A 14,780-nucleotide genomic window follows, 5' to 3' on the forward strand; every position below is an offset into this window, starting at 1 on the left:
CGCCAGCTCTGTTTTTTGTGCGTCAGACTCTGTTATGTTTAATTTATCTTTTTGGCTGATTTTCTCTATAAATATCGTATTAAAAACTCCGTTTTCTGGAATCATTCATCACCAATTCTCATCAAGTTTTCTTGATTATTTCATATTTCTTTCTTTCTTTCTCTAAACTTTGTTTTCATATATAAAATTCCGCATTCGCAAGATCTAGAAACACCTAGCCATATTCGAAGTTGCCTTCGCCCTAGACGTGAAAGGTTTAATTTCTGAGGGTTTGGTCCCAAATCTCTCTTTCAATTATTTAATTTAATTGTTTGTTTATTATTTTCCTTGAAGTTACTAACGTGTGTATTTTGTTATTAGAAAGAGGTACGAGGCATCAAAGTAAGTGCTTTAATGGTTTTAATTGTTTATGATGTAGAAATCATGTTTATATTGTTATTATGATATTCCTAGTATCATGTCTAGGGTAACTTTAATATTAAATATGATTGTTACGATGCTTCCTACGTTCTTCCTAATATTTATGATTGTTAGTATCATGTTAGGGTTAAAGATTTGATTTTTATTGCTTAGTGACATGCTAGGGTTTGTTATTAATCTTGTTAGTATCATGCCTAGGATCTTGCTATTATTATTATGCTTTAATATTAACATGAACATGATTATGATTATAATTGTTATAATTCATGATGACTATTATTCATTATTTATCATGATGTTGATTATTTTTATTATGTTGCTTGATGATATTTATGGCTTGATCACACTTTTATGCATGTTTAAAGAGAATTTGGTACTTGTAATCACGCTTAATAAGATAATTAATAATCTTGTTTAGGGTTAATTTGATTATAATTTTAAGTGATCGCCAATAGTAGATTTATTTGTGCATTAATATTCAACCAACAGCTTAATTTGAAGTCTTAAGGGTCAAAATAACCTCCAAAACTTTACTCGAACAATCTTTGTCAAGACAATCGAGAAATTGTTTATTTTTATTAATTAAAATAAATAATTAAAATGAAGCAATCATATCATGACATGTGTTATGATTAAACCCTAATAACTAACGGAGTTAACAGTTGTTAGTCATTAATAACACTTGGTGAATTTTTTTTAAAGCTCGATGACATTTGGTGAATTTTAAAAACCTTAATGACATACGGTGAATTATTATGAAATTTTTTCTATGGAGGCGGAGGCACGATGCTCCATGCATCCGTTTTCTCTTTAAAAACGCGGAATGAACATTTCGTTGTTCAGTAAAGAACATACATTTATTTTGTAAAGAATATATAGCTATTTCATAAAGAACATCACATATAGTTGTATTGTAATGAACATATAGTTGTTTTATAAAGAACATATACCTATTTTGTAAAAAAAACATCCAACTTCATGTTCTTTATATATATCTGAAGAACATCAGTAATATTAATTAAAAACTTGATAATTAGAGGTGATCAACTTTGGCCCGACTCGACCCGGCCCGGCCCGATCCAGCCCGAAAATAGGACGGGTTTAGACAAGCCTAAAAATGCATTTTTAGTTAAAAAAATCCAAACTGGGCCCGAAAAAACCCGAAAAGCCCACTACATTTTTTCGGTTTTTTGGACAGAAGATATTATGTAAAGGCCCAGCCCGACCCGAATTTTTTATCACCTCTAATGATAATATAATGTAATGAACATTATTTTTATTCAACCACCATAATCTAAAGACAAAATTCAAAGAATATTTCAAAATAAACAATTAAAATGTCACAAATAAAAGTACATTATTCTGACAATCAAAGAACATGAAGATAAGAACATTATTTAACTGCACATTATGTTCTTTACAATTTTATAACATGTTCTTTGCACTTTAACTGAATGTTCGGATCGTGCATCCGCCTGTACGAACCATGCATTAGAATTATTAAAGTGTTAAATAACATTTGGTGAAATAGCCGAAATACTAAAGTAAATTACATGTCATAGATGTGGCACAGTGATCAAGACCTCACATCACCAATTCAGGCAACAGCGAAACAAATGTTCTTCTAAATTCTAAAACGTCATGATTTATTTGTTGGATTTTACATTTCTGGCTTTCATTTGTAATCTTAAATTCTTCTTAATCCCGATAATATCAAAACAACCCAAAACATAAACTGCAAACACGAAACACCCAAATATATATAAAAAAAATAAAAAATAAATAATAATAAAAAAAAAAAAAAAGAGAAAATCCAAAGTGTATGTGTGTGAGAGAAAGAGCTTCCCAAAGTTGCTGTTCTTCCCCGTCAAACCAGAATTCCATTAAAATATGGGCAAAATTCAACTGGGTTTTAAGCAATCTTGATCAAACTTTTGAAAACTTCATCTGGGTATTTTAAATATTGCAAAATTTGTTTATTTTTTTGCAATTATCAAGAAAAAAAGAAATAAAGATGTGGGGTTTTGGAGGAAGGTATTATTGGGGGAGGAGAGAGATTGGAAGAAAAAGTGATGGAATTGTAGTTGTATTTGCTTGGATGTCTAGTGAAGAGAGACATTTGAAGCATTACATCGATCTTTACGCTTCTTTGGGTTGGGATTCTCTTATTTGTCACTCTCAATTCCTCAATTCGTAAGCTCAATTTCACCCAATTTTGCTCTTGTTCTTAAAGTTAATTGGTTTTTTTGGTTGTAGCTTGTTGAATTTTGTAGCTGAAGTTTGTAATATTTTAGTTTTGACTTTGGATTTTTTGTTAGTTAATTTAATTATTTTTATTGGGGTGTTCATTGATTAATTGAGTAATTGTAGGCGGGATGTGGAATTATGTTGTTCATATACTGAATTGTTCATTTGTTTTGGAAAATTGGGTTATTCTTTTATGTTTCTTTTGATAATTGTGAGTGAATTGATGTTCCTGGTCTAATTTGGAATGGTTGTAATAGCAGTTTTAGGTTGAGTAGCTTATAATCATCAGACTAGAACCTTCGGTCGGCATGTCTAAGCAGTTATACTCGTCTCGTCATGATCCGATATTTCTAATGGTTCATTTGATGTGGAGTGTAATTTTGGCTTGAATAGTATTGTTTGTATACCTTTGATTCTAATTTATATTTTGTTTTCAAAGGAGCTACACATGTTTCATTATTATTTGCAATCAGTAGAGGGCATTTGGTGATTTAGCTTCATGTCAACATCTGAAAAACCAAGGAATGTGCACTCCTTGCAGTTTGTTAATATAAGTTTTATTGATCCCCAATAAATTCCCCGGTCATGGTGGTATATATTGTGTGTGGTCTATGTTTACCTTATCGCATAACTTGCGATTTGTTTATTCATACTCCTATGTCACTTGTATTGTGGTGTTGGTGTAAGGGTACACTGAACTATTAGAGATCTGTCTGAGCTATGGACTCATATTCATAATTTCATATTAAACTTTTTGAAGTTTAATGCTTTTATTATTAATTAAATGGACATTGACTGCATTATTATGTTAAGGAGAAGTTTAGTTATCCGTACATTTGCTTCACTTGATACAATTTCTTCGTAATAAGTAACATGAACAATATATAGTAGTGCCAAAATCTCTAATATTGATGAACAAAACATGTGCTGAGATATGATCAAATGATAAGTTTATAGAGGTGTGCATGCATATATCATTTAATTATCGTATCCTGATAGCTAATTTTGTTGGACAACTCCTCTACATTTTACAATGGTGAGAAGAAGGGTAAAGACCAAAGAGCTTCCTTCTGACCATGAGCTGACGTATCCTGTGTAATCTCTTTTTGTTAGTGTCTTGAAAGAAGATCTCAAAAAGATGTAATGCTTTTATCATACTCCCTCCATTTCTTTTTGTTTTTACATTTGGAATGTTTTTGTGAGAGAAAAATGGTCAAAGCGTAAAAAACAAAAAGAAACGGAGGGGGAGTAGAAATTTGCTGTGAGTAACAAGTTTCTGTGTTTTTGTCAACATCCTGCTATGCAACTTTTTGTTTATTGAATGCTATTGCTGATTGCTTATCCTAAACCTGTAGTGGCTTCATGTAGTTCACTTGCTGTTCTGCAGATTCTTCCCTGAGAAGGCAACCTTGTTGGCTGTAGACATTCTGGACGAACTTATAAAGGTTAGTAATTCAGTACTAACTATACTGGTTATTTGAGGAGAATGTGTGCTGCTCTCTGTTATATAAGCTAAATTTTGAGGAATTGATATCTAATTTTTGAACTTTACTGTACCCTTACTCGTGTTAAATTTGGTTATTAATAAAACCTACATGACGAGGTAGTGAGCAGTATATTATCTTAACTTTTTTTTTTTTTTTTTTTTACTTCAAATTACCTTTGAGATAATTTGAGTACATATACAACTATTGTTATTCTCCTTCCCTTCCATTTTGTTTATACCATTTGGGATCTTAGGAGAGAGTAACTTTAGCTTTGAGAATTTTTTTTATCAGTATAAGAATATGTACATATTCATTTGGGATCTTCCTAGATTTGTCTCAATGTCTAGTTTCAAAATATCAATTTTTAATAATTTTTATAATGCTTGGTTCAAGATATCGATGCTAAAATATTGAAGAATGTTCAAAAAAAAAGAAAAGGAGACAAATACTTAAGACTAAACAGAGTATAAGTCTTCTAAGCTGCTTTGTATTACTTTCTTTTTACCAATAATGATTTTTTTTGGTTAGTAAAAAGAACCCCTCATAGAAGCCATACGACATATACAAAAGAGATAAAAAACGATAAATACAATGAAAATTGAATCAAATAACAATTCTAATTCTATAAACTACGATCACGAGTGAGATTTTCCATTGATGAATACCCTCGTTTGTTGAATCGCTGTCCTCTGCCCCCTTCTTCTACGAGGGGGCCTTGCGATTTTTGATAGTTTGGAATTGAACAAAACCTGATTCAATTAATTGTAGTCGTTGATTGACAACTGATTCAACACCACACGAACCACCACCATAAAATTAGAACTTCCGATGACAAAAGAGAATTCATCTACACCAATCAAGACCACCGTAAGGATGAGATTTATTATTATATGCGATTAAAAAGGGATTTTGGGGCTTACCACTCATCAAGGAACCAGTGGTAGCCCCTCACCAATAATTACAATGGAGATCAAGGAGAGAAGGATGAAGGAGGAAAAAGGGAGAAGGAAGAAGATTGAAGGAAAACCCTAAAAAAACCGGAAAAACCCTAGCAAAAAAGTAGGAAAAAAACACCCTCCCAAGGAGAAACCTAGAGGGAAAACCCTTGCAAAAAATAGGAGCACTTATGCACAACAAAAGGGGTACATATTATATTGTGTATATATGCTTGATTCTATTCTATGTGATTATTTATGTTTTTCTGATTTTATTACTTTTAAAAATGGGTTGTTTAAGATATTCATAGTTATAACTTATAAGTTTAAAACTGATAGTAGAGACTAATTACTTCCTTTGTCCTTATTTACTTGCCCCTTAGCCATTTGCATATAATTCTGTGCAAGTAAATAAGAAGAAAGGAAAAAATGGTTGAGTAATTGTGGGACTAAAATAAGAGAAAAAGTAAAGAGAAGTAATTCCTTAAAAAGAAATGGGACTAGTAAATTAGGATACCCAAATTAAACATCCTCTTGTTTGTGTGAGAGCGCGAGCATGCATACGCGTGTTTGTGTGTGTGTGTGCATAGTTTGTTTTAACCCCCTACTTAGCAAACATGTGTTAATTATGTTAAATCTAATCATTATACATGTATGTAACATTGATTGAAAATATTTTTAAGATTATGTAGTTTTTATATGTGGCTTTGCAAATGAAATTTTATGCATGCATATGTGTATAAATACTTGTAGTGTAGAAAGGCAACACCTTTTTATAAAACATGATTGTCTCCATGTGATGGATTCGTGGTATAAACTTAGTACCCTCGTGCTTTTTTTTTTTTTTTTTTTTTTTTTTGAAGTTTAATACTATATGGAATTCGCATATTATACTGACAGATTGCTGTGTTGTTATGTAGGACTTGAAGAAAAGTCCGCGCCCTGTTGTCTTTGCTTCCTTTTCCGGCGGCCCAAAGGCTTGCATGTATAAAGTTCTGCAGGTATTCTGTTTTGGGATACTTCTTTTTCATATATGGGAACAAGCTGCTTTAAAGTCCAAATGATCACTGTACTCTGAACTTTTTTCTTTAACATTTCTCTGTATATTTGGAATAATATTCTAGGATAGTGAACATAACTTCAGAAAATATACTCCATACAATGTTGTTTTTCCTATTAAATGAATAAAGAGGTGCCCCTCGAGTTAAAGTTACCAGGGCTTAACTATGTGATTATAGGAGTTCTGAGTAGCATTATTGGTTGACTTGCTATCATTTCCCTGATAAGCTGTAGATAAAGGGCGTCAGCAAAAGGGTGATGAAGTGTTAGTGTTAGTCTATAGATTGTTCTTCTACACTTAAGTTATGAGCATTTGAGCAACCTTTACTTTATGTACCTTGTTTTTTTTTCCTTTGCTTACTACAAGTAATGCAAGGATTGGGAGGTGGGTTTCTGTAGGAATTTCTTCTAGTGTTTTGTCAGAGGCCCATGATCTATACACACTACAAATTGTAGGCACAGTAGTTTAAAAATTGAATTAAGATGTCCGAACTATGAAATCTGACTCTGTTTTTTCCAGTTAATTTCCATGATTTTATTTTATTTTTTTACCCTGGTTGGGAGAGGGGCTTAAATCAATGGCTCATGGCTCAGGAAAAGCCCAAAATTTTTTTTTAACAAGAGAGTAGCTACAAAGGTTTTTATTTATTTATTTTAATTAATTTTTTTTTTTTTTTTTTATTATGAGATACATATCAAGCTGGAGATGTAGTCCCTCTCTATCTACTAAGAGGAAAGATATACCTGATCAATATTTCTGTATAAGTTTGTTATCAAGAGTCTTATGGGGAAGATTGCTTGCAGTTAGACTGTAATGGACTAATTTTCTAGGCTTAATATTTCAGATTTCACAATGCAAGTAAATAAAGATTAAAGCTTGAATATTGACTGAAGATGGCAAAAGGTTTACGAAAGATTGGGTAATAGCTTTAGGCTATCACTCTCTAACTATGGCTCGAGGCCATAATGCTCTAGATTTCCCATACAAACTTCTGCCTATCTTTTCAATATCTCTCTTCCGTTTTTATATTTACATTGTCCCTCCCTAGGATGATTCTAGACTGTGTTCTTTTGTCTCATGTGCACAGGTGGCATCTCTTAGTTCATTGCCTATTTTCCCTTCTTATGTACTACATTTGATGACCTACTAATAAACTAAACTGCCCTTAATGCCCCTCCCTTAACACAGTTCATTACATAGACTGTTCCAATTTTATACTACCTCCGATTTTTATTGGTTGACACGTTTTGACTTTAGTACTATTCACACACTCCCCTTTGACCGTGTTTTGTGATTTATACATAATGAAAAATATAGTCATGTGGGTCTTTTTAGATTCGTCACGATATATATTTTTAAAATATCAACTTTTTATAATTTTTTATAATCGGTAATTAAAGATATTAAAAGTTGAAGTTGTGCATTGGCAAACGTGACTAAAAAAACGCGTCAACTAAAAAGAAACGGAGGAAGTAGTTGATTTACTTTGCCCAATCATCCCATTTCATGCATCATCTCTAGTAACTGTTTTCACATAACCTCATAACTATTTTACAGGGGCATCAAAGTGCTTATTCCAATTTTCTGAATTCTTGATTTAGCTTGATGTTGTAGTCATATCTATAGCTGTTTGGGATTGTGCCCGCTCAAACTCATTATCTACAGCATAAGTGTTTTCCTTATGCAATAGTTTGTATGGACATCGAGTTTTGGTAAAGCCAGAATGCTGATGAAATGTCTTACGATATTGCCGCCAGTGGGTATCCTGCTGCCAGTCCCTAGCCTAGATAAAGGAGGAGGGTTACAATAGGCCAGTGACAGCCAGTGTTAAACTCTGTCACATCGCTTGACATGAGCCACAATGATTGAGAGTCGTACTCCTGAGAAGTCCTCATGTTGGTTCATGAGCAGTACAAGGCAAGAGAGATTGAGAACCTTAAAACCCTTATGAAGGATTTAGGTAAACTGAAGTTTGGGTTAGAAGTTGATCACTCTGAATCTGGGATCTTGATATCTCAGAAGAAGCTAGCCCTTGAAGAAATAGCCATTCTAGCATCGCGTATTCCTCCAACTCCAACAATGATTCTTCTTGCTTTGGCTGATCTGATCACAGAAGCAAAAAAGGCTCTTCCTGATGTGAAAGAAGAAGAAGAAAAAGCTATGGCTTAACTTTGTACTCCCATGATTTGTCCTATTGTTGGAAGACATGATATGGCTTAACTTTTGGTCTAAACTGTAGTCTATAAGGTTAAGGGGGGAGGGAGGGAGGGGAAGGTGTGTGTGTGTGTGTGTGGGGGGGGGGGGGGGGGGGGGGGGGGAGGGGGAGAGGGGGGGAATGGTGTGAAGCTTGGAGAAAAGGAAGGGAGGAGCAAACACTGGTGAATTGTAGATATTAAATAACTATCCGCTATATATCTGAAGATAGTATAGTTTTTAGGTTCAGGAACTGAGTATGGAACTAAATGCTAATGTACATTGCCTAGAGGCTAGGGTTATGTTTTCCAGAGACTGATCATTCCTGTGGTTGCATACCTTGAAACAATATAATCCAGACCCGGCTATGATTTCCATGTCAGACATCTCATCTTGCTCATGGAATTGGTTACTGATTTAAGGGATTGAGAGAGAGATATGGTAGAGTATCCATGTTGTATATCTCAAACTTTGTGTTATAGAATAGAATCAATAGATACTTTGAAAATTAAGATAGAGGGATAAGAGGAGAAACATGACTAAAGAAAGATGTCAAGTAAAAAGAAACAAAGGGAGTATCTGTTAGTTGGTGAGGAAATATGCTTCTACCATATGAAGAATCATAATGTTTGAGCTTTTGGTGGTAAGAAATCTCCTTGATCTATAACTTTATGGTGAAATTTACCATGAAAAACTAGATGTTTAGGCATGTGGTGGTAGCTCCAGTGATCTTGTCTGGCGGAGTGTCTAAATGTTTCTCTTTCTCACTATGTGCAGCAATTGTCTTTGTTCTCTCTCCTCTCTTTTGTGCTGGTTGATTGGCTAGGGTTTGATATTGTGTGATTTTCAACTATTGTTCTTCTGGGCTTTTTTCTCGATTTTGAGCTTCAATGAGCTTGGGCAAATACTTGAACCTAACACGTAAATTAGATTTTGTAACATAGTCTTGGAGTGTCCAAAAGTTTTGCATGTTATGAGAGCGGTAAGGGGTCACATGTTCTTGAACCATGCAACTGATTTTTGGACATGGAAGTTTGACACAGTGCTTTTGGATAAGGAAAATATTTTTGAAAAAAGCTCCTACTTAGTGTGAGAAATGAAATCCTTCCCATAACCCCTTCTAAACTGTTTTCTGCAATTGTTTCCATATTTTACTCATGTTAGGATTCTTCTAGGTTTTAACCATGTCAACCTAAGGAATTATCTTTACTTTTTGCAGATAATTGAGGGCAAATGTGACCAACATGACAATCAGGTATGTTTTTTCTCTCTGCACTACTTAAACACAACTCTTAAAATTTTAATTTTGTAGATGTTTATTTTAGCCTTATTTAAGTTTTTCATTCATGTAACTATCAGATGCAAGTTATGCTTATGACCAATGCATATTTTACTTCCTTTCATTGAAGATTAATTATCAAGCGGTCAGAGATTACGTTGCCGGCCACATTTATGACTCCAGTCCTGTGGATTTTACCAGTGACTTGGGTACCCGTTTTGTTCTTCACCCATCAGTGCTAAAAATATCAAACCCACCACGATTTGTGTCATGGTTAGCAAATGGAATCGCTTCTGGTTTAGATGGCCTTTTCCTTAGTAGGTTTGAATCACAACGGGCTGAGTATTGGCAGACTCTATACTCTTCAATTGTATGTATCATCAATTTTCTGCTGTTAATTTACTTGGTAGTTTTTTATTTATTTTTTTATTTATTATTTTTTTATTTTTATTTTTATTTATTTTTTATTTTTTTTATCTTTGGTTAACGTTTGATTTTGATGCAGAGCATGGGAGCACCATATCTCATAATGTGCTCCGAAGATGATGATCTTGCTCCCTGTGAAACAATCTGCAATTTTGCACATCGGTTGCAGGAACTTGGTGGTGATGTTAAATTAGTGAAATGGACCAGTTCGCCCCATGTAGGTCTGTTTCTAACTGAGTATATAATCTTTTTGAACAACTGCTCATGGTTATGGAAAGGAATAGTGATCTTGGTCTCTTATCCTTCATTGGTTTTTATACTTTTGATCGGCCCCAAAATTTTTAGTCCTAGTGGCTAGTTTGTGGGATGGGCCAGCCAGCATTTTCAAAATTTGTTACATGCTTACAATCTCTTCTAGCAGCACAATGATTTTTATTGGAGCTCTTCATTCTCCTCCCAAGCATTTCATAAACAGCATAATACGTGTGAATTGCAAGGCTTCCTTATAATTTCACATCTTTGCCCATTAAACTTTTTACATCACTTCTCTGGTCTCTACATGAAACACTGATGAAGCAAGAATTTTTTGCATGGCATGAAGCTTTTGCTAACTCATGCAGGACCAAGGTGGACCCATGCCACTTTAGCCCATTATTTTAAATCCCTTTTAATGGTATCATGATACATCTTTTAATCTATATTCTCATAAAGACATAAGAAATACTCCCTCTGTCCCACAATATTGCATGTTTTCTTTGTTGAGGAATCCCACATTATATTACGCTCTCTTATTTTAGACATTGCACCACATTCAGACATGTGATGACCAGTCTTATTTTACCCTAACTTTCTCTTATTCCATGATATAGTATTATCTGCTATTCCATATCTTCTATCACATCTACTTTTTCATTCAGTAATTTAATTATCTACTATTCCGATCAAATGTACTTTTCTCTCTCACAAGAGAAGTTGCTAAGTGTATTGCAGGAGATTACTTCTGCTTTAAATAGGCACAACGGGAAGGTTTGTTCTGTTAGTTGACTAGTGCTAACTGGATTGGCTGGGAGTACAAATGCAAATTTGATTTGTCCAGTGTTCTGTTTACAGCTGCTGCAATGCATTGTCATAACACAAAGTGTGTGCTTCTAGGATTGATGTACTATGAGTCATTTGCATTAGAAGCATGACATGCTGAACGTTAATCCATTTATGCACTTGCATACCCTTGAATGTAAAATGCATATAGTAAAGGACCTGGGTGTAATTTATGGATCTCATCTGTCCTTGCCATAAATAACTGCAATATCCATTTTCTGGACACAACTGATTGTAAAACATGATGAACAGAGGTATAGTGGCTAAAGCTTTGCTTTAATTCCATGATTTCAGGTCACTATCGACAGCATTCAATTGATTACAAGGGTGCTGTGACTGAGTTATTGAGAAAGGCTTCAGCCATCCAGTCACAAAGGATACAGAGGCTTGAAGGAGGGATGTTGGGTTTTGAGGGTACATGTGATGAGATTTCTGAACCATTTAGGGACCTAAGGACTGCCGCAGCCAGCTCAAGTGACATTTATAAGAAATTCTCAATTGAGATGGCAGAACAGGCCGTTGTGCCCAAAAGCTCATTTGAGTATCATGGGGGTGGAGCTGTTGGATCTGTCCAAAATGAGAAGCCAAGCCTTGTTCGCCTACCCAGCCCACCAAGGATCAATGCTAATGGGGTTCTTGGCCAAATTCTCTTTGATGTGTGTGTCCCAAAGAACGTAGAAGAATGGGATGTAGGTCCTTTATGCTCTTTACGTCATTCACCATTTCCAACAAGAAGACATTCCATGCATTTTAATCCCATGAAATGCATACGGCGTTCAAGGTTATGATTTATATGTCTGACCTTTTGACGGGGATGGAGAGTGTTTTAGATTTTGAAAGAGTGAGATGTTCCTCCTTACAACAAATGCTCGTGTGCATTTCACTGCAACATGAATGCAGTGAAACGAGTGAGAAACTGAATGCAAAGGGCAAAGATTCTAGAAGTTTCGTTTCTCTGATTGAAGCAATAGGCAGGCTATGTAGCTCGCCTTCACTTTGGTGTTTATATTACCCCTATAAAGCGTGTACAGTGGTTTGTGAAGTGCGACTTCCTCCAGAAGCTATTTCAGAGATAAATCATCTGTAATAACTTGTGTAAAAGATAAATGTTATTTAATATTTAGAGTATTCTGAGTACTATAATAATAGTATGAGAATTATGTGTTGTCGTATACATGTAAATGCCGGTTTTTGTAATGCAACTATGAAGTTTATTTTGTTACATTTCTTAACCTCAAACTTAAATGATCTAGTATTCTAGTTTGAACATGCCAATTAGTGTTATAGATTCAATTAATTTACTACTTTGTTTTGGTTGTGTTCAATATACAAGTAATCATGAGATAGATGGAGAATCAGATAATCATTTAGTCAGTTTTCTTTTCTATGTAACCCAAAATCAAGATATTGGGTTTATGTTTGTCAAACAGTAAGCCCTTCTAAATAATACTTTTGGTAATTAGTGTTATAGATTCAATTAATTTACTACTTTGTTTTGGTTGTGTTCAATATACAAGTATCAATCAATCAATCAATATATATATTATACTAAAGGCGAATCTGATATGACACTTGTCAGGTTTTGATTAAAAAAATTTCCACCACTTTTACTTTCCTTTTTTTAACAAATATTTATGAACATTATTTTATAATATTCTGTAATATTTAACTTTCAATTTGACAACTATATATAAAGTATATTCTATTTGCATTCAATGAAAATATTTTGACACATAATATTTTATAATAGGTATTTTATGGAAAAGAAAATCAAGTATTTGTTTCAATTAAAAATATTGATTTTTATTTTTAATTAATTATTAATTATTGTTAAATTAACATTATAATTTATCAATAACTTTATACTAAAAGCGAAACCAGTGATGACATATGTCATTCATTGGTTAAAAATTTTCCCTCCACTTTTATCTTTCCTTTTTTCATGAAAAATATTTATAGCTTATAATAATATTTACTTTCCATTTTGGCGATAATATTTTTCCATACGCACTCAAATGAAATATTTTTATATGTATATATTTTACAGTAATTATTTTTCTATTATTTTAGTATATAATTGTTATATTAATGTTGTAATTCACTATGTAATTTATTAAAATCCGTGCATTGCACGGGACTTTAACTAGTAAATATGCTAAGTAAAAACCGTGCATTAAATAATACTAACATTGCCTTGATCCCAAAAGTCAATGATCCAAAAACCATGTCTGAGTTTCGTCCTATTAGTTTGTGCAATGTTTTGTATAAACTTGTCTCGAAAGCTATTGTCCTTAGATTAAAATCTATTTTGCCGGGAATTGTGACTGAGAACCAAAGTGCTTTTTTTCCGGGTCGACTTATCACAGACAATGCTTTAGTAGCTCTGGAGCTATTTCACACAATGAAGAACAGAAGCAAGGGTAGGAAGGGTACTATTGCGCTCAAGCTAGATATGAGCAAAGCCTATGATCGTGTCGAGTGGGGTTTTTTGCGGAAATTGCTTCTAACCATGGGTTTTGATGGTCGTTGGGTGAATTTGATTATGAGTTGTGTGTCTACCGTTTCTTACTCTTTTATTGTGAATGGTAGTGTGTGTGGTGCGGTGCTCCCCTCCCGGGGGCTCCGCCAAGGGGACCCTTTATCTCCCTATTTGTTTATTCTGGTTGCGGATTCTTTCTCCCATATGTTGTTGAATAAAGTGCTGATTGGAGAACTTCATGGGGCAAAAGCATCTAGGAGTGGTCCTGTTATTTCTTACTTATTGTTCGCAGATGATAGCCTCCTCTTTGCTAGAGCAAACAGACGTGAATGCGAAGCTATAGTTGATATACTCAACAAATATGAAGTAGCATCTGGTCAGAAAATTAACTATGAGAAGTCTGAAGTTTCTTTTAGCAGTGGAGTTAAGGCCGAGCAACAAAGTGAGTTGATGGGTGTTTTAAATATGCGCCAGGTAGACAGACACGGGAAGTACCTGGGGATCCCAACTTTAGCAGGGAGATCAAAGAAGACAATTTTTAGATATTTGATGGACAGAATTTGGAAAAAGCTTCAAGGTTGGAAAGAAAAATTATTATCGAGAGCTGGCAAGGAGGTACTCTTAAAGGCGGTCATTCAAGAAATTCCTACATACCTAATGGGTGTGTATAAATTTCCTATATCGGTTATCCAAAGTATCCGATCGGCAATGGCTCGTTTCTACTGGGGTCAACGGGATAATAAGAGAAAAATTCACTGGAAGTCATGGGATTACATGTGTACTCCTAAATGTCTCGGTGGGATGGGTTTTAAAGATCTAGAGGTCTTTAATGATGCTCTTCTAGGTCGACAAGTGTGGAGGCTCGTCCACCTGGAAAACTCTCTGTTGGAAAGAGTTATGAAGGCGAAATATTACCCAAATAGCTCTTTTCTCGACTCTTATCTTGGTGTGGAAGGGAGTTTCTCATGGAGAAGTATATGGAGCTCTAAAGCTCTCCTTAAGGAGGGCTTAATATGGCGCATAGGCAATGGCTCGAAGGTGAATATATGGCGTGACCCTTGGATTGCAGATGCGGAAGGGAAGTATGTGATGAGTGAGGAAGCTGAGGGCTTGAATACTGTGAGTGACTTGGTAGATTTTGATGCTATGGAGTGGG

At 34.4% G+C, this 14,780-nt stretch overlaps 1 protein-coding gene across 1 annotated transcript; it reads left to right on the forward strand.

Moving 5' to 3' along the window:
* The first annotated feature begins 2,131 nt into the window (after positions 1-2,131).
* On the forward strand, positions 2,132-12,369 carry LOC145639051 (uncharacterized). The gene is made up of 7 exons (XM_081690164.1): positions 2,132-2,613; positions 4,055-4,112; positions 6,010-6,090; positions 9,562-9,597; positions 9,752-9,991; positions 10,127-10,268; positions 11,440-12,369. Exons 1-7 carry the CDS (start codon positions 2,435-2,437, stop codon positions 11,931-11,933), a joined length of 1,230 nt encoding a protein of 409 aa, XP_081546290.1. The 5' UTR covers positions 2,132-2,434; the 3' UTR covers positions 11,934-12,369.
* Positions 12,370-14,780: the final 2,411 nt, after the last annotated feature.

Source organism: Chenopodium album, chromosome 7 (assembly GCF_948465745.1).
Source record: "Chenopodium album chromosome 7, dcCheAlbu1.1, whole genome shotgun sequence".
Lineage (NCBI taxonomy): Eukaryota > Viridiplantae > Streptophyta > Magnoliopsida > Caryophyllales > Amaranthaceae > Chenopodium > Chenopodium album.